The following is a 26366-nucleotide window of genomic DNA, read 5'->3' as shown; positions in this document are numbered from 1 at the left end:
TTTCCTCCAATTTTCCGAACATTCGCACAGATTGTATAGATTATTCTTCTTTATTTAAACAACTACCAAAATAAAAACCTATGCATGTACAAAAATAACAATTAAACAGAGGATCAACCCAAACCAACAGTAGTGTAGCGTCCGCTTGTTTCCACGATCCACGGATCGCACGTTCCGGTATCTGGTGATGCTGAACTAAGTCATACGCAGCAGTATCCGCATTATGAAATAACATGCGTACGAAACAAAAATTTAAAGAATGACACGAGAAACGTAACGAGATATTTGAACGGCAGAAGACCAATTACAAAAGCTTACCACACATTCGTATTACCGTTATAACAAGGAACGTGTGTGTCTGCGTAACAACATATCAGTGAGTTAATTCTTCAGATTGCTCGCTGCAATATCTTGGTTTAATGGCTTTGAACAATAAAGGTACGAATAACCAAACAGTTAAAAACGAAAACAAAATCTATCATAACGAACCACCAAACGCGCACAATTACAGCTCACGGGTGTGGTAGTGAAGCACTCTAACACATAATCGAGGACAGATCTCCCGCGGCAAAGAGAGGCATCCCGCGACCATCAGCTGATGGTTTGCCTCCTCTTCAATAATATCTATTGCTTACAATATCGATATTCCATTAGTAAATTCCTGAATTCGCTTCGCTCATAAATCAAAAACTAAGCACAATAAACGCACAATTCCCCCATTCCCAAATGGCTTTCAAAAGGTCTAACGATAGTTTCACCGTAGGCCATATGTATGTGGAATGTTCTCGCTCTCGCTTCAAAATCATCCATCTTTCTGCAAATAGTACATCACAGCGCATCGAAAATTCGTAACACGCATTCGAAGCATTGGCCAACTTAAAGCAGGCAATCAGTGGTATGCTTATGTCGCTATATTTTTCGTAGAAAAATGTAAAGCCTATAGCAATTTATGCAAAAGCAACGCGTAAAAACTAAAATACGATGCGCCTGTTTACCAATATCCTTCCCATCGAAAGCACACCACGAACAACCCCTCATTGACCCGGACCCATTACCCAATACACCCGCAACTCCATCAATGTCATGCCAGCTGTTACACGGTGTGCCTTCTTCTAAACCTTCTGCCTAGTGATTCTGCTGTACGCTCCCTAGAGGCAATGGATCGCAAAAACAATCCCTATTTCGATTGCATAAGACGTGAAACACTTTGATTATACGGTTGATTTTATCAATTTAAGCTAAACTACGTTCCGGAACTAGTTGCTTGTGATTAAAGAATGGCGTACATTGAATTATATTGTTTCGTTTAGCTACCCTATATATCTTGGCGTCGAGCGGTTTAATTATTTCCTCCGAAAAGAAAATCCACAAAAGAAACTTCAACGCACCGCATCCTTGTTCCTCGTCCTTACATAAGCGAACACATCTTCTTTAAATCATTATCACTGTCATCGAGGTCGAGAAGGCCTTCGCTGGGCAACTGCCTTCCGTCTACTTTAGGTAGATACGGTCCATACTCCAGATCGCGTCGCTCGTAAAACAGCAGATAGGCCGTGCTGGGATCAATCTTTGGCCGTGTAGGTATTTCGCGACAGGAGCTATCATTGTAACAATACCACGAACCGTTCGGATTGGCCGCATAGGAGATATAATGTCCACCGTTAAGCATTCCCGAATGGCACTAATGGGGGAGGGAGAACCAATCATACGTATAATCATTTTACCATCGAAAACGTCTCTCGTACGAAGATACCACTTACCACAGCAGCATAAAGCTGATACTTCAACTCGAACGGATCACAATCGGGCTTCAGATGATGTTTGTGGAAATCTGTCAATTCCCCATCAATGATCGGAGTCTTCGTAAGACTAGTAGACACTAGTCGCTGTCGACGCGTGGAATCACTGCTGCGCACCGAACATGCCGACTTTATTCGCACAGACGTGGATGCGGTAGTGCTTTCATTACCGACCGAGGAACTACAACCGCCGCCCAGTACATCGCCGTCCGGCAACTGACGAGGACTCGACACATGATTGAAACCGACAACGGCCGGTGTTATAATACTGCTCCGCGGTTTGCCATCTAATTCGTCCTGTCGGCGATCGCTGTTAGTACCGCCATCGTCACTATCACAACCGCCCTCGCTATCCCTCGCACCGTTTAGCCGCAGAGATGATAGTGAAATCTCATCGCTTGCTTCATCGATCATGGACATTTCCCGATCGAACTCTACAAACTCCTCGTGGCAGTCTCGATTGCGTCCATCGCCACGCGGACCAGCGGATAAACCTTCGAGCAGATCGCGATGGCGTAGAATTGTCTCCTGCGGCACGGAGGCAAGATAGGGCGTTGGATCGAAGCCTTCGTACGGGAAGTTGACTACCTTCTGCGACTTTACCCATTTGCCACTGACGTAGTTGAAGCGCTTCAAATGCACAATCTGGCAGAATGGATGGAAATTAATACATCAGTAACAAACACTTCGATTTTAGGTAATAAACTAAAAAACCTACCAAAATGGGAGGTAATTTCCAGATCTGCAGCTTTTTAGTGGCTGGCTTTTTCTGTTTACAATGCGAACAGTGGTACCATTGTTCTAGCTTTTCTTCTGAGGTAAAGGCCCGTAGACAGTGATCCAGATCGACGGGTTCCGTTTGTTGTTTGCGGCATATCGCCACCGATTCGTGTACGGTCCATAGCTGTGAGAAAAAACATCGATTAGACGCTCGTCTCTATCTCTCTCTGGGGAAATATCATCCACATACCCGTTCGCGTGTGCTTTGGTAACGTAAGTGAAGTGCTGTTGGATCCCAATCTATGGCAATTTGGATGGATCGTGCATTGATGGAACTCTGCAACGATGCAACCGGTGACGACGATGATGTCGTCGGCAACGTACCCATCGAGGATGGTTGCTGTTGCTGGTTGGTAGCTCCATCTAACGACGAGCTACCGGACGAACTAGCCGCATATCCCTTCCGTCGTAAGGTCGGTGTTTGTTCGCGTGAAGATAGATTTGGTGTGGAGCTATTACCTGCAACAAATCGTTCAACGCGGCTCGTGAATCATTCGCAAACCATATGCATGTAAATTGATCGTTGGGCGGGGAAACAAAACAAACAATACACTTACTTGTTGAACCGGGTGCCGAACAAATCAATCCCTGCAGCAGCGGTTCATCATTGCACGGAATCTCACAACCACGGCAAAAACGTGACCACGGGCAGAGGGCACACATACGACCGCCGCTTCCTACTGCACGCAACGTGAACGGAAAATCGTACCCTAGACTATCATCACTGCCGGATTGATGGAGGCGCACGCAGGTGAGTTGCGGTAAAGGAAGAAAGCAGAAAGATAAGACAAATAGATCATTATTATTTATCGCCCATTCAAGCACCGTGCGCTTAATCACCAGAGGCGTGTTAAACACAAGCTAATCAATGACTCACCAGTCGGTAGCATGGTTCGATTGGTCTGGCGGTGTTGGTGGCAGTGGACTGAGTAAACGGGCCACCTGCAACCAAACGGAACAGTACAGCTCTTTGTTGGTGACTCCGTCGTAGCAAGGAATCAGCAGTGGTACACCGAACAGTCCCGGTTTCGATTTGTGATGCGACAGGAAATACGTATCCTGTCTGCTGAGCTTCCGATGGACCGCTATCAAATAGTTCGTCTTTCGCAGACCCGCTGTTCCGCCCGCAAAACCATGCGGTCGCTTACTAATTGCACTTAGACTTATCGCATCACCCTGCTGGGGATCGCCGTACGGTGGCATGTCCTCTCCCATGTAGATATTATCGCAATCGGTACATTCGTACGGGTGATGCAGATGGTGCGTATTCGACAAGTCGCACCCAACGCCGTTACCACTGCTCCAACCGTTATCGGCGTTGTTCAACAAATTGGTCGTCGATATCGTTTTCGATCGGTTGGGATCTTTCGATGGCTGCTGTGTGGCGGACGCATGCGTGTTTAGCTTCTGATTTCCGATTACACTGGTACCGTATCCATTGCTACCGTACCCCGTGGTCAGCTCGCTGTACTGCCCTGCGCCATATACGAACGTACTGTCCGGGCTAGTGCTGATTTCCGGAATGTGCTGTAAGTAAGAAGTCATCATCACAAACGGATTAAACGCGTCTTACAGACGCACATCATTCCGTCGTTTGCCACCTACACTTCTAGCTATACTAAGATTGGCAACTAATAACGCACACATTGCTTTACAGGTGAAAACTATAATTTACATTAATTGTGATAAAAAAAATTTATATAAATGCCCCCTGAAATGTTTTTGTTTTGTTGTTGTTTGTTTGTGTGAGGATGGTTTAATACCAACTATATTGCTACGGTTAATAGATTCTACGCATGTTATACAATTGCCAAGAATGTTGTGTGTATTGGAACGCTATTATCTTTTCCTAGCCACATCCAACAACCACAGTATTAATAAAAAGAATAAAATAGGCATAAAACCGATATATACAGGTCATATTTAGTGAATGTTTTCAGTAAAAAGTACATTACAATTCTAATCAATCATAAAATAAAAATATTTCATTCTAAAAAGCATTAGTGTTTTTTTTACCAAAATAAAACTTCAAAGTTATAAAAATAATTTACACTAGGTCGCGTATTTACAGTATTAAACGACCATGGTGCAAAGATAAATGTTTAGATCACCTGTGGAATGTTCAAATTTCCAAACAAACGTTCGACCTGATCCAAGTTCAATTTTCGTTTGAGTTTATCTTATATATATACTGAACCTGAGCACATCACAGCTCGATCTGCTCAACTCAAAGGAAACATTTCGGGTGGAACTGCACTTCGCTAGCTAAATATGTACGTACACATTAACACAAACTATTGAGTAAAAAATAACTTATATACACAACCATACCTTGAAGCACAACATATTCGGGGGCATGCAGAGTGTGTTGCCAAAGCACCGGCTTACCTTCGACGTGGCCGAAGTCCTGCGGTTAGCCACCGTCGCTCCATTACTGGCTCCACCATCGACACCTCCTCCTCCGGCTGATCCGCCATTACAGAGCACTCCGTTCGTTAACGGCTTAGATCCGCCACCTGTAGCGGATCCCGGCTTACGTCCGGTAATGGCGGCCGTATCGTCAGTCGTGGCCGTCGAGGAGGAGGACGCTGACGACGATGTGGACGAGATTGTGGTGTTGATCGAGCTTGTCGTAAGCTGGTGCGGGTCTAATGATGGTATTAGAAGAGCTGGATTGCAGTACGGTACAGATTTTCGGAACGGATTTTGTGTGAAGGAAGATGTTTCGGTCCTCATTGAGAAGTGATGATGTGGTAATGAGGCACGATATGATGAGAACCACGCCACAGAATGGTGAGATAGTTGGAACAATTCAATTCAGGCATTCACATGAGAAAATGAGAAGAACACACAGATATGAAGAGGCAACAGTGATTATGAGCAGTGGGGCATGCCGTGTGAAAGAGTAACGTCGTTTACAGGATTAACGTCGATGATCATGAGACGGAACAGGAAAAATGGGTCAGAGAATGATTGAAAAAAAAAAACACATGAGGAACAAAAATGAAAAAGAAAAACAAACACAATTAAAATCAACATTATGATACGCAAACTTAAATCATGTAGTATCATGGCCAACAATTGCTTGGGGGACATTATTCCTCCTTCCATTATAAAACAAAAATGCACAGAAAACGTAAACTTTACGAAACAGCAATGGCATATACATAAAACGGATATGAATTTCACAAATTTGCGTACGTTGCAACATACCTTGATTCCGCTGAATATCCTTGAGTCCTTTCTCGATGTTAATGGCCAACTCAGAACCAGCGCGAGATCGGAGCACACTGTCGACCTTTGGCAGCTCGTACGCATACAGCTCACAGGCAGTACTCGGCTTAATTCGAATCTCGTTGGGCAGGATGAGTCGTATTTGCGAGTTCGATAGTTCACAGATCAACATTTGATCCGGCTCTAGAGCGCACAATTCACTCAAATGTTTCTTGAGATCCCAGTACTTCATTTCCGAATTCATCCGCAAACCATACTTCACCGGTACAGAGCCGTCCAGTAGCATCACTGCAATTCAAAATGCAATCGTCAATGCTAGCCGTAACGCAATTATTGCCGCATTTCTGGCAGGTCTACTCACCGAGTACTTCGCAGTATGTGTAATTCTCCACAGGAAGTGGTAAACTTAGCAAGCTGAACGGGTCGAATCGGACCGAATCTCGGCCACAACCCTGACATGTTACCTTCGACTTCAACTGTCCGTAAAACAAGTCAACAATTATACTCTGATTGCGGGCATGGTGCTGACTCCATGCTTCCGTCGCTACGATCACATCCGAACGTCCATCCGAATCCTTCAACTCCGTGTACGGCTTCTCCATCACGCGATTCAAATCCTCGTGAAGCGAATCCAGCAGCCAATCGAGCAGCTCCTGAGAATCGTGCTGTCCTCCGCCTGAAAACTGAGGCGCATGCTTTGTCACACAAAAGCGCAACTTCAGTGGAGCAATGGAACGTGTCGAGGCCGTCCATACATCGCGCAACAGTTCTGCGTAACGAATCACTAGTTGTCCTTTCGTGCCCATCTTGTTCGTTGTATTCAACTCGTACAGATGCTTCTTCTGGATGAAGTACTGCGTGAGTGGTTGAGTGTTGAACAGGACCTGGAGAGCTGCATTCATGAAGCATGTATTGCCCAGGTTGTGGAGTCCTGTCGCACCCGGAGGATGTTGGGATTGGATCGAAGCAATTGTACCTCGCCGATCCAAACTAGTGCCTCCGGAGCCCTGCGAAAGTGCCAATGAACCGAGCTCCTCCGGCCAGGTGAGATCTTTATTACGGATCTCCAGCAGAATCTGATCGGTATCACCAATCGATAGCTCATGCAGCGTCAACTGATCTTCCTCCAGCAGGTAAGGGAATTCGCTGATACCAGTAGGTGTCGGTACGAGATGCCAGAGCCGAATATCCTCCGGTTTTAACTTCAATCTTTGGCATAGGAACTCGGCTACCTGCTTTATAGTGGCCAAACGACTGAAGGCAGCCGTGTAAGCGAGATATTTCTTAGGCGGATGTAAAACGGCTGGTACCGAAGAGACCGTAGTTGGATAACTGCCCGTAGTTAATGCACCGTATCCTCCGGACATGCTGGCCCAAGCACTACTTCCAGCCATCTGACCATGCTGCTGCTGTGCCGGTTGGTTTTGGTGACGTAGTATCCTCAAGTTCAACGGATAAAGTTCCAATTCGACATCCCCAATACTGTGAGGTTGAATGACCTGTCTTGGCAAGGGCAGCGGACCACCGTACCATTGGGCTAATGCTTTCCAGAGCGAGTCCGGAACTAATTCGAAGTCACGATGCTGCACCAAAGTAAGATCTCTCTTCAAGCGTCCACCTTCACCGGTCAGTGTCGGTATTTGCTTGTAAATGTTCGGCGCTATTAGGCAGCTGTTATCGATGGGACCGGGTGCACTGCCTGCATGCCGACCGTACGAAATTCCACTGCTTCCCGAGCCCAGACTAGATGAATCCCCCGCTCCCAGTAAATCGCCCATACTCTCGGTCGAGTTGGACGTAAAGCTTTCATCACAGATCATTGCCTCATCGACCGTTCCGGCGCTTGTACCACCTCCTCCGTTGGGCATTAGAGAGTGCACCCCACTAGCACTGGCATTGGCGCGATTGTTCGCATAGCTTGTACCAGTGGTCTTACAATGCACGCAGGACGAACTAGGCGATGACAGTTGCGTGTACTGTGACCAGTGCTGCCACCAGTCTGACGATATCAAATACCAAAACTGTCCCACTTTGTAACCACGACGGACCTCCCGCGACAACCAACCGCGCACTATGTCGCCTTCGAGATGACGGCACTGTGGCCGCAACCCCAACACTATGTGACAAACTTCAAACAGGAGGTCTAGAAATGGTTGGACCAGATTCGAACTGCTTTCGATGCTCCAGATCAGGAAATCTTCTTGAGTGAACTTAAACTCGGGGATATTCGCTGCACAGGCACTATCCAGCGACGACATCCTTTCGGCCTCGCTAGCATTTTCTTTACTTCCATTTCCCCCCTTCGTTGCTCGTCGATGCAGCTCGGCAAGCACCTTGTCGTGGTTCAGATTCCGATATACACTAACATTTGCTTCACGAGCCACCGACAGCAATATGTCGATCATCTGCCTTATCTCCACAAAACTCAACACTCCATCACGATCAATATCGAATACTTTGAAGCAAAACTTGCTCCGTTCCACGCTGGGTCCTCGACAGGCGGCACTCACACCACAGCACAGCTCTTTGAAATCAATGTGTCCGTCGTGGTTTTCGTCGAACGCGAGGAATACGCCACCGAGGGCCGCTTTTGGAACGGGTGGACTGACCAGCGGCCCGAGCGATTCCAAGTCTAGCTGTCCCGTGACGGCGGCACCCTTCAGCAACCAGAACACCTTTTCAAGGTCACCAATGTCCTGCTCTTCCAGATGGGTGACTCCGGCCAAGCTCTGGTAAAAGGTAGGCGTTTCTAGCTCGGAACTGAGGTTTACGCATGCATCCTGCAGCAACCACTTCGATAAGGCCGTCGCACCACGGTGCATCTGTATCCATGACTTGAACTGCTCGAACGTGACGCGATCGCTCTGGCCGAATAGTGACACCTGAAACCGGTTCCAGTGCAATTGTTGCTGCTGATTGTTCCTATTCACTACCGATTGATTGTTATTATTAATATTGCTACAATTGGTGGTGTTGCTGGTGCTATTGGTGGCATTGCTTTGGTAGGTAGTTTCGATTTGTATGGCTTTTTGGAACTCCTGTTTGAGTATATGCGTGCCAGAGTCGTTGCAGTACAGCGTCCAAAGAAATCTGGAAATAAATCACAAAAACACAAATCAGCACTATTAGCAACAGAAATAGAGCGTTGGTACATTTAGAGTATGTCTACCAGTAACTATGATTTTCAACAACCAACCATCAAACAGGCTCAATTAGTGAACAACAAACATTTACGTTAAACTATAATCACCAGTATCCGCCACTCCCCATTGACAAGAGGGCAACAACCCTGGCTTAGAAACCACGCACGTCATATTCTGCAGGTGTGGCCTTGCATTCTAATTGGATAATTGGCTACCCTTGGAACGATCCTTTTTCGTTCGGCAGATTTGCTCAATATGCCCCAAAAGGTGTTCAATTAGCGTTTCCGGCAACAAGTGGAATGTTTCACCGTTTAGCAGTTTAACTGCTCAATACTCACATAGCGCATAGACAATAATACAGCAAATACACACACATCCGAATGGTGCATCATTTGAAGAGAAAAAAAAACAGATAAAACGGAAATCCGCAAGTAACTGTGACAAGTAGTCGCTATATCATCGTCCATAAGCCTTTGCGGATAAATGTACAACGCGTTGGCTATCCTTTCCATCGTTTGCAAATGCGTCCAATCGAACTGATCGCGTTGCGTTCTGTTATCGATGATAAGATACGTACACACACACACACAAGTACTGATACCGTTAGCTGCCCTTAAGCAATGATGATACCAAGCGATATCAAAAGCCGTCGATAACAAGACAATATAAATAAACTTCCACGCATACCACACACTCGCCAGGCGGTGGGGGAGGGTGGTTTGATGATGGAACATTGGAAATTGATAGGTTTTGAAGGTGGTCTCTACATTGGCTTCGGACATTGGAGCTGTTCGTAAAACGGAATAGCTGGTTTAGCATTCGAACAATGGGTGAACTATCGAAGTGTTCGATGATAAGAAAGTGCCCTCGTCCTTGAAAGCAAGATTGCACACCACACGCGTCCACATGCTTACTTGATTTTCTCATCCTGTGTTCCTTTCGTCAGTAGAACGAGGCCGCAAAGCAGCTCTTTGAAGGCGATCCCCTTGGCGGTACCGCCGCACGCCGTGTACAGCCAATCGGCCACCACCGAAGGTACGCCATCGCCGAGTACATCCTGCATGAAGGCACATTTGCTCAGCACTGATCCGCTGGTGCCAGCCGATCGTTTAAACGCATCCTTGATGCGTCGCAGCTCAGAGTCCGTCACTGAAAAGAAAATAGCAAAGCGGTAATGAATGTTGCTAGCATAAATTAACAGAATAAATCGACATTCTCATAACGATATTTCATTTGCAAAAGGCGTGCTAGTTCCGGTGGTCTCAAACACAGTGGAACAACTTATATTCTGATCGCTTTATCTGCACTCATTTATTAGCAGGCGCTTTCAGCCACACCCAGCCCATTTCCATCTAGAGCAACGTGCCTTCGGTTGGTGCTAGCATCGGAAGAGCCACAAACACGTTCGCCCTTATTATGTGTTTTTGCTGCTCGGTAGCAGCACCTTCTGCAGAAAACACCGACCACCAACCAAGAGAGGGTGTTTAATCCACTACAACCAAAACTATTGCTGTTGCAGCTCTTGAGGCTAGATAAAACGATTAACCCTTAGTGTAGCGCAATCGAAACCCAAACGGAAATAAACGTTTACTTAATTGTCATGCAAAATGGAAATGGACAATCCTTTCAGATACGAAATAAGCTTCCGTTGATACAGTTGATGGTTTTACGCTTTCTGATACCCGGTTTGATAAGAATAAAAATACACTTCTTTTCAAAAATCCATAATACGGTACATTGAGAGTTAGAAGCATGTGGCCTCTGCTTGCATAAAGAATCCCTTCGTGTGTGCGGTGGACTAGCGGGAGTTGCATGTTTGCGTTGTTTGCGCCACATTCATTCCTTCTCGCGTTCAACACATTTCCGCTCGCAACGAAGGTGTTTACAAGTGCAGGAAAATGCCCGGGTTTAGCGCACACTGGTTCCACTCTATTACATCGACCCAGTGCTGCGCTTCCCGCGATCAGCATCCCACCAATCGTCCAATTCCTTTCCCCGTGTTTCAATGTCAACCAGTCCGAGCGAGAAGGCGCAAATCAAGCGAGCGGAATTATCCCCCTAGCCAAGCAACAGCAGCAAAAGCTCAATCTATTCATGCAATGTTTTTTTATAGCCACAGCGCAAACGGCGGCTATCGCCATTCATAACTTCAAGCGCTGTAGTAAGTCATCAATTGTAATTCTAGACGAAAATGGCTCAGCAATCCATCGCAATCTCATCTGTTTGCGCGTAAATATCCGAGGTGTTCTAGTTGACTGGCAGAACAATACTAATAGCTCAGAACAGCATTTTTAAAACAGAAATGCATAATAGATTTTAATGAAAGTTAAACGATCAATCTTTTTTTCTTATTATTTTATTTGCACCGCATAACGCATATCAGGCAACTCAAGCAAGCCATGGAACAATTCATTCCCTTGACGTTTCCGCAGCGCTCTTCTCACTCATCAACCAACATTACAACGCAACCAGATCTCCTCAGTTTTTAGTCTCGCGTGTAAATATTTACCTTTTGATTAAACTCAAATTGTCACCAACTGGTAAATTCTGTTACGCAAACAAAACTCCAACCAACGTATGATATTTCGTTACTGTTAAAGATATCCCAGCACCAAACCTCACAAATACCCGGACAACCCGGACAATGAAAAAAAGGAGAATTTCCAAGACTGGCGAAATAACCTTTAACACTCTTTAAAGCATTGCTACATTCAGAAGGCGCGTAAAAAGTATTCCAATGTCCGCGTTACTCTTAATTTAAATAATCTTAATGGCAACAGCTCATTCCACTTTCCACGCGTAATTAGAGCACATAAATGCAAACTCTCCAAACCTGCTTATCATTTCACCTTGGGCGCAAATCAATCTTCGATGAGACAGTCCAAAAAAAAAAAATAACAAAAAACATTTGAAAACGATTCCAGTAAATGTGTGTCTTGTTGTCTTGTTAATTGTCTCAGTTCTGACTCCAATTTCGTCCCATCGTTCTTCTCATTAGGTAAAAGTTCCAGTCCAACACAGAACCACAAAAACGCACTCGCTTCCCGGCACGCTATTACTTTTGTTCGACGGTACTCAGAAAACTCAGAAAATTAGCAAAACAACGCAGCGATAAAAACGCTATCAGCGTGGAAAACTTGCACTGCACACGAAACAATGAACACACCACCAGTGCTGTGTGGGTCGGTCCAAAATTTACACTCGTACGATTCATTGCTTGTCGATGGTCAACCATCTAATCAACCTACTGCGACCTAATGACGAAAGCATTAGCTAATCGTTATTCATTCCATCATCACCACCACAACACCGTAAACAGAGCAGCAGCAGCAGCAGCAGCAGCAGCAGGAAGTGATTGATACTTCTCCCAATCAATGTCATTCTTCTCCACATCTGTTCCATGGGGTTTCTTCTTAAGACCGTTCCGCAACAGACGCAATATGGGATGTTTAAGTGAAGTACAGCTTTTGTTTTTAAATAAAAAAAAATGTCACACAACGTTAGAGACGGAAAATTTTCTTTATGTACATACATTGAAAAGGCGCAGTCTAAGGCAAACAGTCTTGTCTAATCTAATCTTTGCCGGACAACGGTGGAATGTGTCTCGCTGCGTCCGCCGTGTAGTGGCCGGTTCAGGTTTTTGTTTGATTTGAATATTTAAAACAATCCTTGACTTCAGCAAAACATCCCCGTGGCGGTTGGGACACAAAGAAAACCCGGCAGCTAAATTTTCGCCTAGATGCTTATGTGTGGTACAACGAAAAGTGCCGTCTGCGCGAAAGGACCATGTTTTCATAAAGGGAAAGATATTCCCACCTCTAGAAACAGTTGTGTTGCAGTAGAAAAAGCAAACGGCCATTGGAACGGAACTGCAGCATAACGTAAAATCAATAAATTCCTTTGTCATGTTAGTTCTGCTGGTAAAGTAGTCGCACTGTCAGCATAAAAAAACACCTTCCAAACTAGGGAATTACTTTTATGCATCAAGCAACCCATTCTCACTCAGCCCAACGCTATGCCCCAAGTTAGCAGAGTTCTAGCCTGCTGAGTATCGTCCACTTCACATTCTAGAACGGGCAAGTGTAATGCTGCTATAAATTCTGTCTCCATAGTAAAATCCCCACACCAAGCCACGCACAACGACCGGACATAGCGCAAAAGGGAACATTATATTACAACTCTATCGGTGACGTGATGTTTGCTAATTAGCTTTCATTCGCGGCCCGCTGTATGTCGTGGACGATGAGTGTGGCCAAGTGAATCCGCACTACCGCAGCACTCACCCCTATTGCCGCTATTCGTTCATTGAGCTGCGCACTTCAATTGCACTCCTCTAGTAACGTGGACGTTAAGGGATGGTTGCAGGTGTGCATCACGTTTTGACCCAGTCGTAAGTGGACATAGTGATGAGAGGAGTTCCACGAACCTGACGACTCACAAAAAAAGCCACTACTTACCCCGTTTGACGGCCTCCTCGTAGCTGATGCAGGACGGCTTCGAATCCTTCGCTCCCATGATTGCTTTGTGTGTGATTGCGTTGATCGAGATCGAGACCTTTTCCCTTGCCTCCTCCTTCTCTTCAACTACTCCTACCCAGGCTCCTTCAGCTGCAGTTACGGGCAGTTATCCAGTACTTCGGAACCTAGCTCATTCATGTCACTTTGCATGGCTTACGTTGATGATTCCCCGGGACGGATCGATCTCGCGGAGAAGGAGCAAAGCTACTTGCACGATTAAAATACTTTACTCCACCACTTTTGCACACAAACATTCACGTTCGCGAATTTGATCCTTGAACAAAACAACACACAGGCTACACTAATTTACTTGTTTCCCTCCTCCTAAACTTTTCGCTTTCCCCGTTGTAACATGATTTCAAGGTGCTACTGCGTCGATGGGAATGGGTTGAGCGGCAGTCAGCAGAAGCGATTTTTTCATTGCGTCACACTTTCTTTACTACACACTATCAGCACACGTTCGCCCCCGTACACTGATGGGCGCTTTTCTTCTGCTCAACGGGAAAGCCCCATCAAATAGCGAAACGCGAAAAATTCCACCCTGTCAGCGAGACGTGTGCGTGTGGATGTGTATGGTAATACAACGCAATTTGCTCCCTTGTTTTGTACACTGCACCTTTTTTGCCCGTGAATACGTCGCACAGATATCAAACGCTGATTGCACTTAAACTAGCCACACAACACCCGAGCGCCTTGCCCGACAAGTGTATCTTGTTAACTGACAAACAAACACAAAACGCAACGATTTGGGCTACCACAACAATTATCACTTCTCAAACACCTGCCACCGTCCAAAACAATTTTGCAAAACGGGACGCACTTGCAAATTCCTCGTTTTCCGCAATGGAAATGTTTAAAGGTCTCTCTTGTTGGAATCCATTCGCAGGAACGTCAAAACTGAGGCACGGTGGGAAAACATGAAAAGGCGATCTCGTCAAATGTTTACATTTTCTAACGATTTTTAAAATGAAATTTTAACATTAGCGATTGGTATATAACACTAATTTAACAAACAAGAACAAAAGGCACTTCTTCTGAGACGCCCTTTTATCACCAATTGCCAATTTTGTAATTTTAAACCAATTTTACATCCCATTTATCGAAAATCGCCCATCACTATGCCTCTGAGCGCCAGCCATCGATGACAGCCTGGAATATTTTGAGCAACTTCCACCTGTTATCTGTCAAAGCTAGTTGCTCATTTGGTCTATGGTCGCGATTTTTCTCCTAAACGGTAGCCACTTTAGTAGTTTTGGAAAGCGAAATTGCCTTCAAATCGTCCTTTTTTCTTTTCAAAACCGGATGTTTAAGTGTTGTGATACAAACTCAAATATTGTGTCTTTTCCCGGTCTGGTGAATTCACGACGTATAGTTGTGCCTTCGGTATGTTTGACGTACCCAGTTTGACGTTTTCTGCGTGCGTGATTGCAACAAAAAGCGACGTCGAAGTCTATTTCTCATTTTCCCGTTTTCGTTTTACGTTGTTACGCTCAGCCACAGGAAAACGGTGTGACGAGTAAAAGGAAAGTTTTTTTCTTGCCCGTTTCGAAAATACCAGCCCCCGGACGGACTTTGCAGGCTTACCATCCCCGTGCCGTGTTGATTTGTCTCGTGTCGCGTTGTTCTGCCTGCTGGCTGTTAGCAGTAGTTTTCGTCATCGCAATCGCAGCGCAAGGAGCACCCACCGCACCTCAGATCCCTGAAGCCGACTTCGGGACCCTCACCAAACGAGCCGCAAAACTCAACTCTATGTGAATTGGGTTCTAGCGGGACGTGTAAAAGTGTCGGAACGAAATCAAACCCCGACCGCGGAGCTGTGAATTGCACGTCTCATAGGGACGGTGGACAAGAAAGAAACCCCTCTCGCAGTGTATTGTCGCCGAACGGGGTTTTTTTGTGTCTTCTGACAGATCACAAAGCAATAAGTGTCGACGACCCAGCTCCCAGCTAGCTACCCACCCCCTCGTCATACTTACGCACGCACAGAGTTCCGGTGCCCAAAGTCCAACGAAGCAGACATGGCGAAAACTTACGACTATCTGTTCAAACTTTTACTTATCGGCGATTCCGGCGTTGGCAAAACCTGCATACTGTTCCGCTTCTCGGAGGATGCCTTCAATACCACATTCATCAGTACAATCGGTGAGTAATAAACATGATGATGTCGACCTTGTGCCTTCGACAACTGGGCAACAAGCAATCGCGATTTAATAATGCTGCCTACTACACACAGAAAGAAACTGGTCTTACTATGAGTAATACCATGACGACGACGACGACACCTGTCGTTATGACAAGGTGGTAAAGCCTTCTTTCTGCTCCACCCACCCACTCACTTCCTTCCAGACTATCGAGAGCAGTCCGATCTGGAGCAGCTTTTAGTATTTCCAAACACCCCAAAACCCCAAATCTCCTTCGGTCAACTTCCACTTTCTTGGGCGAGGCCTTTTCCGGCCATATATCGGACAAAGTTTGGTTCGGATATATGTGGCTTTTCTTGCCGCTTTGTGTGTAGGCTGATAGATCGGTCATAAGCAGAATTCCGTAGATATATACGGGTGGACCCCGCAATCATCTACTCACGAGAGTGTGATAAGAAGTTTTCTGTTATTTGTTTTCATTTTTTTGTCATGCTATTACTTCACAGCTGAACATTTTGCACCAGAACGAGAACTATTAGACCATTTTAGATAAGCTTACCCCGGGGGCAGCCAGCGACAACCTTATCAATTATTGATTCCGTGTGTGATACACTGCAGTCCAGAAGCATCGGTCCCTTATCCGGTGTGCTTCTCATGTTGTTTTGTTTGCTTATATTTAGCAGTTTATCTACCAATTCGTTTCTAGGAAAGGTTATCGAAACCTGTACGCGGCTGTTACGCACAACTGCTAGAAAAAAGGAAGCATGAATCGCTTTTGCAGCAAACGCATTGCCATCTAAAAACAATCGAAGTTTTTTTTTCTATTCCATTCGCCTAAGGAGAGCGATATTTATACAACTCAAATAAAACACTCGCGCCCCTTCCCTTGCTTGGCACCGTCGTTTCAGCTTTCGTCTTAATCCGGTCTCTTCCTATCCGTCATAGTCCATCGGTTTGGATACGTTTGGAATTACGACCGAAGGGGGGCTTTGCTGTAGATCAGATACGGAAACGTTAAAATATTGCAAACTGTGTGTGTCCGCATGCCGTCGTCTAGCTGCTTGCAATGTTCGCATTTTGCAACACATTCAAGGGATATGCGCGACTCAATTGGAAGCAATGCAAATAGAATGACAATAAGATAAAAATATCTTTGTATGATCATACTGCGCCACACAAGCAGCGTCTCCTGTCCCTCTGCCGCTTCGTAACAGTGAACTGCTCTCCCTGCAACATCCAATAGTAGCTCTGTTGTGATTAAATCACTACTTTAGGGAGGTTTGTCCCGCTCACTGATGTGTGGCAAAAAACGATCGAATCTTTGGCAACCATCTGCCGGATTAGCTTAGGAGCTCTCAGTCTTATTCGTTCATCTCGTACTTAATCGGATTAGCACGTGAAGGCACTTCCAAAGTTGTACTATCACTGACAACAACAAAACCATGTTTTTATATTTAACCAACGACAAAAAGTAAATTAAATTTATCATTTTCTTATTATTTTAGGCATCGACTTCAAAATAAGGACTATCGATCTGGATGGGAAAAAGATAAAGCTGCAAATATGGTCAGTTTCCCTCAGTATCTTAATCATACGCCCGCGTTTGACTCAAAGATTTGGCTTTTGAATCTTAATCCTCCATAGGGACACAGCGGGACAGGAACGATTCCGTACAATCACGACTGCCTATTACCGGGGAGCTATGGGCATCATGCTGGTATACGACATCACACAGGAGAAATCGTTCGAAAACATCAAAAACTGGATTCGAAACATCGAGGAGAATGCAGCGGCCGACGTGGAAAAGATGCTGCTCGGCAATAAGTGTGAGCTTAATGAAAAACGACAGGTACAGCGCAATTGGCCATTAATGGGCGCAGCGGGGTGGTACGCAACAGAAGAATGTTTAAACAACCGTTTTTTCGCATTTCGTTCAGGTTACCCGTGTTAGAGGCGAACAGCTAGCAGTTGAATATGGCATCAAATTTATGGAAACTTCGGCAAAGGCGAGCATCAACGTGGACGAAGCATTTTTCACCCTTGCCCGCGACATTAAATGTAAAATGGAGAAGCGAATGGTAAGCTATGGTGCTTTACGTCGAAATGCGATATTGCTAACATCTGTTTCTTCATTTCGTCTTGTAGGAAGCGAACAATCCACCGAAAGGTGGTCATCAGCTGAAGCCGCAAGTTGAACCACGGAAGGCACCGAGTTGGCTATCAAAGTGCAATCTGTTTTGACCTTGTAGTAGTCCTACTATTAATAATTATTATTTTTTTATATAACACACTAAATAATAATTATCATTATTATTATTTAAAAATGTATGTAAACGGATAGTGTCGAGGGACAACAGGATAACGCAACATTCATCACTGCACGTCACATGCATAGACCCCCCTGAGACACAAGTGGTAGGGAAGATGTCTCCACTTTATGCTGTCTGAGGTTTAAAAGAGAGGAAAGCTTCTTCAAAGCACACGAAATCGAAACGTTCTCACGGCGCTCGGACGTGGTTCCGTTTGTCAGAAAGATTTGTCATGTAGATCAATCTGGAATCAATCGGTTCCCGATAATGCTTTTTCAAGGGTAGTAGTTTCTTGCAATGCTTACCGCTTTCCGTACGGATTGCCGTGTTTTAAGAGACCTGCGATGGCTGTAGGGTGTGTTGTTCAACACAATTCATTTGATCGAAATGGAAGAAATTGTTTCGGTAACGAAAGCTAGTTTTTTAAGTAACGATGGTTTCGGAAGAACATGAATTCTAGAACTCATAGTTTATTCTTCGATAAAAAAGCTGTAGTGGTTGAACGGAGACAGATAGAAGAGTATGTGTTGTGCAAACGTCACTTTAGCAAATAGATGTCAATAGAAAAACCTTCATTAATGTGCGTGTACGCTTTGTGTAAAACAATAGAACAAAACACAAGGGAAACAATAATGGAAGAAGGATTTTTTCTTTTATTTTTCTTACGTACCCGCTTTTTTGAGACCTTTTGCTAACAAGCAAGAAACAAAAACGAAATGACTCTCGTTGGAGTATTACGGAACAATCACACTTTGGAGTGGAAACACTGGATATACAACAAAACATGCCATTTCAAAGGCCTAAGCGAAACGCTAAACAAGTACTCGAACCAATACCCATCATTCCATCAGCAACATAGTTGATATTGTGTTTAGCATGTCTTTTGCTTAAGCTTGCTGACGACCAAGTCGTTTTGTAACGTGAAACTATGATACGTACACACCAATATTTGCAAACATACATTTAGTGGCGAATTTCGCATCTTCTCTGCCTATCGACGATAGGTGTAGACTTGATGAGAGCTAAAGGATCCAGAAGCTAGCCAGGTTGGAGTGATAGCAAACCTCCTCATCTTATACACACACACACAAAAACACCACGTGTACCATCATATCGCGTTAAAGTTCCCGGTGCCAGAATCACAAACCGAATGCAGAACACCGACCAGTCAGATGAGCGCAAGTGTGTGTATAGTTTTTTGTTCCTGTCACATGTAACGACGGTTGACCAGGTGAATAAGGCTCCGGAGTCCGTAACTCATTGTTTCCCCCATATTAGAAACCGCTCAATCCCGTCATTTTCCACTCAAACGTACATACATGTAGTCTTTTTTGCATATTAAACTTTACGTGATTGGGGATCCGTGGGCTGATGGATGTAGAACCTAAAGAATAAAAAAAAAACACTGGAACATGTAAGATAGTAATTTGATTTTTGAAAAGTTGAACGAAACAGAGGACTAAACCCGAATGGAAAAGATGTGTTTCTTATAAAAATATATTTCCAAAGCACACAACCACAACTTAGTCCTATAAATATTCTAAAACCCATTTTACATCTAACATGGCGGATTTGAAAACTGCTCTCGGACGGAATTGAGTACTAAAGGTTGTGCAGTCCAGCCCTAGCACCAGGCCACTTTTTTCTTCCCAAATCGTGGTGCGCTCAGTCCTTCGGCAGGTGCCTCACTGCCTCTACCAGTATAGGACCGATTTTCAGCAAGCTTGTACCCGGTACATTGGTCATCAAATGGAAAAATGCTACTGAAGGTACTACTTCGTTGCGAGTTCTGTGTTGAGGGTCGCCTGTGTTTCCCACTGTCACCTCCACCACCACCATCACGCTCCACTAGCAGATCCCGCAACTGGCTATTATTCGACGAGGTAACGAACTCATCCCGCGACTTATCCGACATCAGCTCCTTCAGTCTCTGATTGGCCCCTTCGATGGCTTTGATGTGCTGCTCACGGACCTCGATGAGTTCCCGTTGCCTTTGCGTACACTCGACCAGCTTCGTCTCAAAGTCCATTAACCGATCCTCCAGCAGGCAGCGCAGCTGTTGCTCTCGTATGATCGCTTCACTGTTCCATTTGTCTTCACATTTCGACAGGTTGTGTTTTGCCTCCGACTCGTACATATTTTCGATGGTCATCTGCTGCTCCACCTCGAGATCGTGCTGGAGCTGAAACTTTCGACGCAGATACTCGATACCTTCGGCGCTATCGGACGACACGGGATTATCGATACTGATCCGTTGCAGCAGCTGTATGTCATGCTGCAGGTCATTGCGCACTGCCTCGGAACGTTCGCGGAGCAGCATTTTAATGCGCCTCAAGTTATGCATCGCAACAACACGATCGCGCCGAAGATCGTTGTAGACGCGCAGCTGCTCCAGCTCCGTAGCCATCTCGTCCTTTTTCGTCTTCAATCGCACCTCGTACATCTTCAGCTCGTTCGCTTCCTGTTCGCGAGATTTCAGTTCGGCCATGTGCACTTCCTGCATGCCGCGAAGCTCTTTTAATTCCTGCTCACGCATTCGATTCTTTTCGAGCAGAAACTCCTCGCGGCGACGGGCTTCCTCGCACAGCTTCAGTTCACGCTCCTGCTGCTCGCGACGATCCTTGTCGTCCTGCAGCTGTAGCTCCACCTGGCGATCGATCCAATTCAGCTTAGCCATGGCTTGATGGGTCGTTTTGGAGTCCATAATGATTGCGTCCTTATCGAAGCCTAGGCGCCACTTGCTGTACAAATTTGCCTCGAGATCGATGCGCTTTTTGGCCTCTTCCGCGCTGTGCAGTCGCGATCGGATTCCTTCCAAGATTTCGGTTGACACGGCTTTTGGTTTCGGTCGGGATACATCTAAATGTGGATGAAAACAAAGTTTGAATTTCTGGAGACGCACACGCAAGAAAACTTCGCCTTTTTAAACCGCTTACTTTCCATCTCACTTTGCAACTGTTCATTTTCCTTCTTCAACAAGTCTTTCAGCCGGTTGCGCTTGGATTCCAGTGCTTCTTGTTTCTTCTTTTCATCCTCCCGCTTCCTGAGCGCTTGTTCCGCTTCCCGATAGTACTGTGGCGTTGTCCATGATTCGTAGCGACTTGTTATGCGTCCCCACTGGTCGTAGTATCGTTCTACGGCGGCCGATTTTTGATACTTTATTTGTTCAGCTTCACGACGCTTCACCAACGCGGCTTGTAACTTTGCGCTACGCATTCTGCAGAGCCGGACATGTAACTTGTAACGATCGCTGCTGCAGTAGCTGTCTTGCAGGAATGAATGCTTAAAGCGGCGATCACTGATACTGTTCCGGTCCTTCCTAGGATGATGACAAATAAAATAAGAAATACAATATTGTTATATACATGCTCTCTCCAAACGAAAGGTAAGCAGATAAGCAAAATAGATAAAAAAAAACTTTTCGCAGTCCTACCTCTTTCAATCAATCAGACATAACTTGCGCAATTGTTGGTTCGTCGGTAGCACCCACTCTTGCTGTTGTGCAAAGAGATGCATTTTGATAAGAAATTAATCAATAAGCACCTCATGGGGGGGGGGGACAGTATGTGAATCATTTTTTACCGCTTCGTTTTAAATGTTTCGTTTGTTTGGTTTCGTGATTATACAGATATAAGAGCGAGTAAACAACAGCCGATTGTCGACCGGCAATACAAACGGAAACAATTCCTCCCATCAGCGCTGCAGAGCGGCTAAACATCGCGTGAGAAGTTACACCCCTAATGGCCACCACGAAATCGGTACATTCCCGTCTTGTGGATGAATATGGGCTCTGTGAGCAATTTGTCACAACTGCACGCACTGACAGCGAGTTACAACATTTTTTCAAGATATTAATGTTGAGTTTTAAAAATTTCTGAACTGTTAAACGAAATCCGATCCAGACATACTCCACCTGAGATGCATGAATAGCGAACCATAAAGTATTATAAATTTATCCTTCAGAAATTCCAACATAAAGAAATTGACAACATTATGTCATGCCTTAGACGACCTAATGAACCCGCTTGTGTCGACACATGAATCATATGTCAAGAATTTTCCGATCCCCATTGGTCATCGTAGCTTATCCTTTTTTGCACTCGACACTCGACTCAATCACCGACGGCGATCGTATCTTTACACCCGACCGATCGGTGAATCCCCGCGAAGTAAAGCCTGCTGGGAAAGCGTCCACTAGCTTCACGATGCGCCCAGCAACCCACCCTTCCGGATTCAAGTGAAACCGAGTCCGATTATCTCCTTCCCCACGACCCAGCACTCGACGGGGATCTTCATTGATCACACTCTGCGCTCTCTGGTGCCGCGGTTCTCTCGCGGTCGCGTTTACTCGCTGCTAGATTTCACGCAATGTTGGCTCAGCGTTTGGAAACACACCTCAAACATTGCGCGAATGTATTTAAACGCCAACCGGCTGCCTTCTGTCACGACAGTATCAATTCAACCTGCGCGCGACAACCCATTGACGATAAGTGCGTATTTGCGCGAAACGCAGCACGCGGAGCACAAGTGGTATTCCATTCCATTCGTACAGTATTTATTCCCTGTTATCATCAAAAACCCCATTGCCGGGAACCCAAGGACGGGAATCGCACGAACCTACGGTACACGGTAGAATTCGGACGAGTGGCGCTTACTTTTGTACTGCGAAGTTCGACCCACTTCAGATACCTTCTTGTTGGTAATGATAATATTACTGTTGGCCCAAAAAAAAAACCAACTCGGCACCAAACAAAGCCTACCGTCCTCAAAACACCTGCCGCCGCGTCCTTATCCCGCGCGTGACAGTGATTTATTTGTTCGACGCATCAAATGTTGGACAACAATTTCGGAACTCATTGTGTTTGCTGATGAAATGACCGGTTTGCGTGCTGGCAAATTGTTCACGTGTTTTACAAATTGTTGATGAACTGGTAGTGGATAGTGGAGTTGTGAAGTAACGTGGATCGCTTAGTGGGTGAACTAATTCTACTAATCTCCTGCCCAAATATGGACATAGTGAAAGACTTTTACTTGTGTCTCGCTGCCATTGTGCTCACACTCGCCTGCGTTGCCGTGGACAGTAAAGCGTGTGGTAAGTCTGGTAACAAAAAAAAACCTTAAAAAAAGGAAACAACAATTGTAATTGGTTTTGCCAATGGGTGTTTGCTAAGTGGTCGGTGAAGTGCGTAGCACATCATTCAACCGATCATCCGTCCGTCTGACATTCAGCAACATACAGACAAAAATCCCCTGTCACGAAGAACTGGATTTACACGCGAATTCCAATGGCGATGTCAATAACGCCATGGAGAATGCATTTTTGAAGTACGAAAAAAGAGAAATTCTGTAGAAAATTCGGTACAATATTTTCTTACACGGTCTGTTCACATTGACCTTTACGTTGAATTCATGACGCACAATCTATAAATGTACTTGTTATCATTTAAAAGCTATTTACGTCGGTAAAGCCTTACACAACCTAAACAAAAAACGGCTGACCAAATAGAGATTAGCTAAAAAGGGAAATGTGTGTTTTCTTCCAATCCAGTAGTGAATGTAAAACACTAATCCCCCCCTAGACACAGTCTAATCGAGATCGTGATCAACGGTAGCCGCTTCCGTTTGAGCAAACAATGTAAATGCCCTTTCACGAGCCAGAGCTGGAAATTTCCTCCCATTCGATTACAATCTCCTCCAACGATGACGATGACGATGATGTCCCAGGCACAATTAACGATTTGCATTGTGTTTTTCTGTTTTTTTCTTTGTTGCAGAATCAGTGCCCTATGTGACACGCGACTTCTGGAATGCTGCGCCACCGAAGCGGGTAGAACGTTTTGCCGGTCCGATCCCGTACGTCATCATACACCATTCCTACATACCGGCGGCGTGCTACAACGGTGTGACGTGCATTGCGGCAATGCAACAGATGCAGCAAATGCATCAGGTCGTGCGGCAGTGGAATGACATCGGCTACAGCTTCGCTATCGGCGGTGATGGCCGTGTGTACCAGGGACGCGGATTCAATGTCGTTGGTGCTCACGCACCGCGGTACAACGATCGAAGCGTTGGGATCTGTCTAATAGGCGATTGGGTTTGTGAGTACGCGGTCTCGGACAACGCGAATTGAACGATCTCTAAACCGCTCTACTGTTCCAATCTCGTTACAGCGGATTTGCCACCCAAAAACATGCTAACTGCAGCACAGCAGCTGATCGAGTACGGTGTCCGCAACTCTCTCATAGCGCAGAACTACACCTTGCTCGGACATCGGCAGGTGCGTACCACCGAATGTCCCGGTGATCGGTTGTTCGAGGAGATCAAAACATGGCCCCATTTCAACCCGATGACGGACATCGTTGATCAGAACAGTGTCTAAAAAGAGGATAATGGTTCATTAATCGCTTTTGAAGTATTTTACACAAAAACCCCTTACTTACGTGCGTTAATTATTCTACCTCGTGCAAACATGATACGTTCCTATTGTGATTTATAAGAAAATAAATAAAAAAACAGATCGCCAATATAACGATGTAAAGTTGAAGCGACATCAAGTTGGGTCGGGCCAGTGGCCAGATCCAGCCACCGGGTAAACAGAGTCAAAGAAAGCCAGAAATGACAGACAGTCTAGATCTCTTGAGGTTGTTGTGCCGATAAAGAAGCTTGTTGAAGCCGTCGCGTCTATTTGTATCTTCCCTTCAACACACGTGCCCTTGGATGAAGATAATCTTGAAGAGGCAAGGTCTTGCACATCCCGTAGCTCCTATCACGTAATTTATGTCCCACTACTCGCAATCTTGCTCTTGGCCTCATTGGCAAAACGGAATCGAACGTCGTCGTCGTACTACCAGCCATCGCTTTATAACTTCATCGGGGGGATTTTATCGTACAAAAGACAGCAGCAATCAGCTGAGTTGGGACTCGCCGTGCGCTCGTGCGGCGTGTCGATGGTTGAAAAGCAAACCAAATAAATAAAATAAACAACTAATGCATGGCGCTCGTGCATGCCACAACGGGTCGAATCGGTAAACAAAGCAAACCCCTCAATGATCTCAAACGGTTTTGGGACGGTTTTGGGGGGTGTTTTTTTATTTTAATTCCTTTTCCGCAGGGAGAGATGCGTTAGACGAAAACTTCCCACCGAACCGAGAGCGTGAGCAAATTACCACCACAATCGTGAAGAAAACGGACATAATTTCTCATTTTTTACCTCAATTTGCCACGCACCCACTTTCCACGCGGCCGGGAAAGCCACCCGACGAAGTCGCGCTAGTCAGAAGAATTTTAATTTTAGCTTTGCGCGTGCATTTCTTGTGCACACACTGAGCCAGATACGAACGAACAACCGGTGCTGTGTGTGAGAGGAGGGGGTGTGGAAATTCGGAAAAACCACCTTATGACCGCCGAAATACGGACGGAGAATGGTGTTCTCTCGTGCTTTCGGTTCGGGCGTACATCTCTCTGCATTTTCGCAACGTTCCGGACCCCCGGTTGTCGGATCGTGATCATCGTGCGTAGAGCGCATTCAGTCGACTAAAGATCGCCCTCCGTACGCGGCCCTACTGGCACACGGGTAGCTGCTCTGGGTGCATTTTCCACTCAGCCAAAAGAAAGATACCAGCAAAAAAAAAACGGGACTAAGAAAACAACAGTTGCAGAGTGTAACAAGAAGCCACAGCGACGCAATAGCTCTAAGCCGCCTCTGAAAAGGTGATGGAGATTAAACGGGCGGCCCCGCATTGGAAATCTTTCCAAATTCCGGGCGCCCACCTTCTAGTGATGTGGAAGAATGTGATCTTTGCTGCAAGCCGTTTCCATACCGATCATCGCAAACAAGTGTGCAAGTGCTGCTGCTGCTGGGTGCAAAAGACACGATAGCGTATTGCAAAAATCCCGTGTCGTAACGCAGCCACAGTCAAAATCACCGAGAATCAGACGAAACACGGCAGACAGGAATTTCAATTTCACCTGATCTAGCGCGCGCGTCTGTCTCTGTGTGGCGTGATGTGTGTGATCCTTTTAGTGTGGGCCCCGTGTGTACTCTTCTCATGCGTGTGAATGTGAATGTGAGGAAAATTGCACGATTCGATCGTTCGATGAGCTAATACATCTTCATCGAAACACAAGGAAATCCCACTATCGTGCAACTGTGCCATTGTAGTTTGTCCGCGTGTGTACGTGTGTGTGTGTGTGTGTGTGAAATTGTTTTCCGTCCGAAGGAAAACGGAGGGGAAAGGGGAAAAAGGGTGATCGTACATCGCGGTGCGCAACAAGAATAGTGAACACGCAAGCAGGAACCGCAAACAGACGGCACGAGCAGAGATGCGTATCCGTCTTTGCGGGTGGAATTTCGACGTGTGCTGACCCACTTTGTAACGAGTGAAATTTTCAACATTTCTTACGAAAAGAAGATTTCTTTAGTTTTTTTTTTTGCGCATCATCT

The 26366-nt window shown here is 45.5% G+C and overlaps 4 protein-coding genes across 7 annotated transcripts; 2 read left to right on the top strand and 2 right to left on the bottom strand.

Moving 5' to 3' along the window:
- Positions 1-29: 29 nt before the first annotated feature.
- LOC128302322 (ubiquitin carboxyl-terminal hydrolase 32) lies at positions 30-14337 on the bottom strand. 3 transcript variants are annotated; one of them, XM_053039121.1, is made up of 11 exons: positions 13414-14337; positions 9871-10105; positions 6175-8903; positions 5793-6101; positions 4911-5248; positions 3457-4106; positions 3137-3303; positions 2770-3038; positions 2518-2703; positions 1761-2444; positions 30-1681 (listed from the first exon to the last, which is right to left on the bottom strand). In XM_053039121.1, exons 1-11 carry the CDS (start codon positions 13469-13471, stop codon positions 1409-1411), a joined length of 5898 nt encoding a protein of 1965 aa, XP_052895081.1. In that variant the 5' UTR covers positions 13472-14337; the 3' UTR covers positions 30-1408. The 3 variants fall into 3 exon arrangements, with proteins under 3 accessions (XP_052895081.1, XP_052895097.1, XP_052895090.1); XM_053039137.1 differs by having other exon boundaries at positions 4968-5248; XM_053039130.1 differs by having other exon boundaries at positions 4911-5227.
- Positions 14338-14703: 366 nt separating this feature from the next.
- LOC128301796 (ras-related protein Rab-8A) lies at positions 14704-19410 on the top strand. Of its 2 annotated transcripts, XM_053038430.1 has the most exons (6): positions 14704-14856; positions 14968-15615; positions 17120-17180; positions 17259-17463; positions 17552-17692; positions 17760-19410. In XM_053038430.1, exons 2-6 carry the CDS (start codon positions 15492-15494, stop codon positions 17853-17855), a joined length of 627 nt encoding a protein of 208 aa, XP_052894390.1. In that variant the 5' UTR covers positions 14704-14856; positions 14968-15491; the 3' UTR covers positions 17856-19410. The 2 variants fall into 2 exon arrangements, with proteins under 2 accessions (XP_052894390.1, XP_052894398.1); XM_053038438.1 differs by lacking the exon at positions 14704-14856 and having other exon boundaries at positions 14911-15615.
- A 28-nt stretch (positions 19411-19438) lies between these two features.
- On the bottom strand, positions 19439-21226 carry LOC128301785 (trichohyalin). The gene is made up of 2 exons (XM_053038418.1): positions 20860-21226; positions 19439-20782 (listed from the first exon to the last, which is right to left on the bottom strand). The coding sequence occupies exons 1-2, from the start codon at positions 21137-21139 to the stop codon at positions 19548-19550; spliced, it is 1515 nt and encodes a 504-aa protein (XP_052894378.1). The 5' UTR covers positions 21140-21226; the 3' UTR covers positions 19439-19547.
- Positions 21227-22380: 1154 nt separating this feature from the next.
- On the top strand, positions 22381-24545 carry LOC128305973 (peptidoglycan-recognition protein LB). Its single transcript, XM_053043629.1, has 3 exons — positions 22381-23015; positions 23698-24021; positions 24094-24545. The coding sequence occupies exons 1-3, from the start codon at positions 22931-22933 to the stop codon at positions 24300-24302; spliced, it is 618 nt and encodes a 205-aa protein (XP_052899589.1). The 5' UTR covers positions 22381-22930; the 3' UTR covers positions 24303-24545.
- Positions 24546-26366: the final 1821 nt, after the last annotated feature.

The sequence above is a fragment of the Anopheles moucheti genome, chromosome 2 (genome assembly GCF_943734755.1).
Source record: "Anopheles moucheti chromosome 2, idAnoMoucSN_F20_07, whole genome shotgun sequence".
Lineage (NCBI taxonomy): Eukaryota > Metazoa > Arthropoda > Insecta > Diptera > Culicidae > Anopheles > Anopheles moucheti.
The sequence above is the reverse complement of the archived record's forward strand: the minus strand, read 5'-3'. Positions and strand labels throughout refer to the sequence as shown.

Excerpts from the sequence above, each read along its gene's own strand:
- LOC128301796 (XM_053038430.1), top strand. The coding sequence starts at position 15,492 with ATGGCGAAAACTTACGACTATCTGTTCAAACTTTTACTTATCGGCGAT. Across the intron at positions 17,464-17,551 it reads AGCTTAATGAAAAACGACAG|GTTACCCGTGTTAGAGGCGA; the intron begins GTACAGCGCAAT and ends CATTTCGTTCAG. Across the intron at positions 17,693-17,759 it reads GTAAAATGGAGAAGCGAATG|GAAGCGAACAATCCACCGAA; the intron begins GTAAGCTATGGT and ends TTCGTCTTGTAG.
- LOC128301785 (XM_053038418.1), bottom strand. The coding sequence starts at position 21,139 with ATGCGTAGCGCAAAGTTACAAGCCGCGTTGGTGAAGCGTCGTGAAGCT. Across the intron at positions 20,783-20,859 it reads GTTGCAAAGTGAGATGGAAA|ATGTATCCCGACCGAAACCA; the intron begins GTAAGCGGTTTA and ends ATCCACATTTAG.
- LOC128305973 (XM_053043629.1), top strand. The coding sequence starts at position 22,931 with ATGGACATAGTGAAAGACTTTTACTTGTGTCTCGCTGCCATTGTGCTC. Across the intron at positions 23,016-23,697 it reads CGTGGACAGTAAAGCGTGTG|AATCAGTGCCCTATGTGACA; the intron begins GTAAGTCTGGTA and ends TCTTTGTTGCAG. Across the intron at positions 24,022-24,093 it reads TCTAATAGGCGATTGGGTTT|CGGATTTGCCACCCAAAAAC; the intron begins GTGAGTACGCGG and ends ATCTCGTTACAG.
- LOC128302322 (XM_053039121.1), bottom strand. The coding sequence starts at position 13,471 with ATGGGAGCGAAGGATTCGAAGCCGTCCTGCATCAGCTACGAGGAGGCC. Across the intron at positions 10,106-13,413 it reads CGAGGAGGCCGTCAAACGGG|TGACGGACTCTGAGCTGCGA; the intron begins GTAAGTAGTGGC and ends TTTTCTTTTCAG. Across the intron at positions 3,039-3,136 it reads TTCGGCACCCGGTTCAACAA|GTAATAGCTCCACACCAAAT; the intron begins GTAAGTGTATTG and ends GATTTGTTGCAG.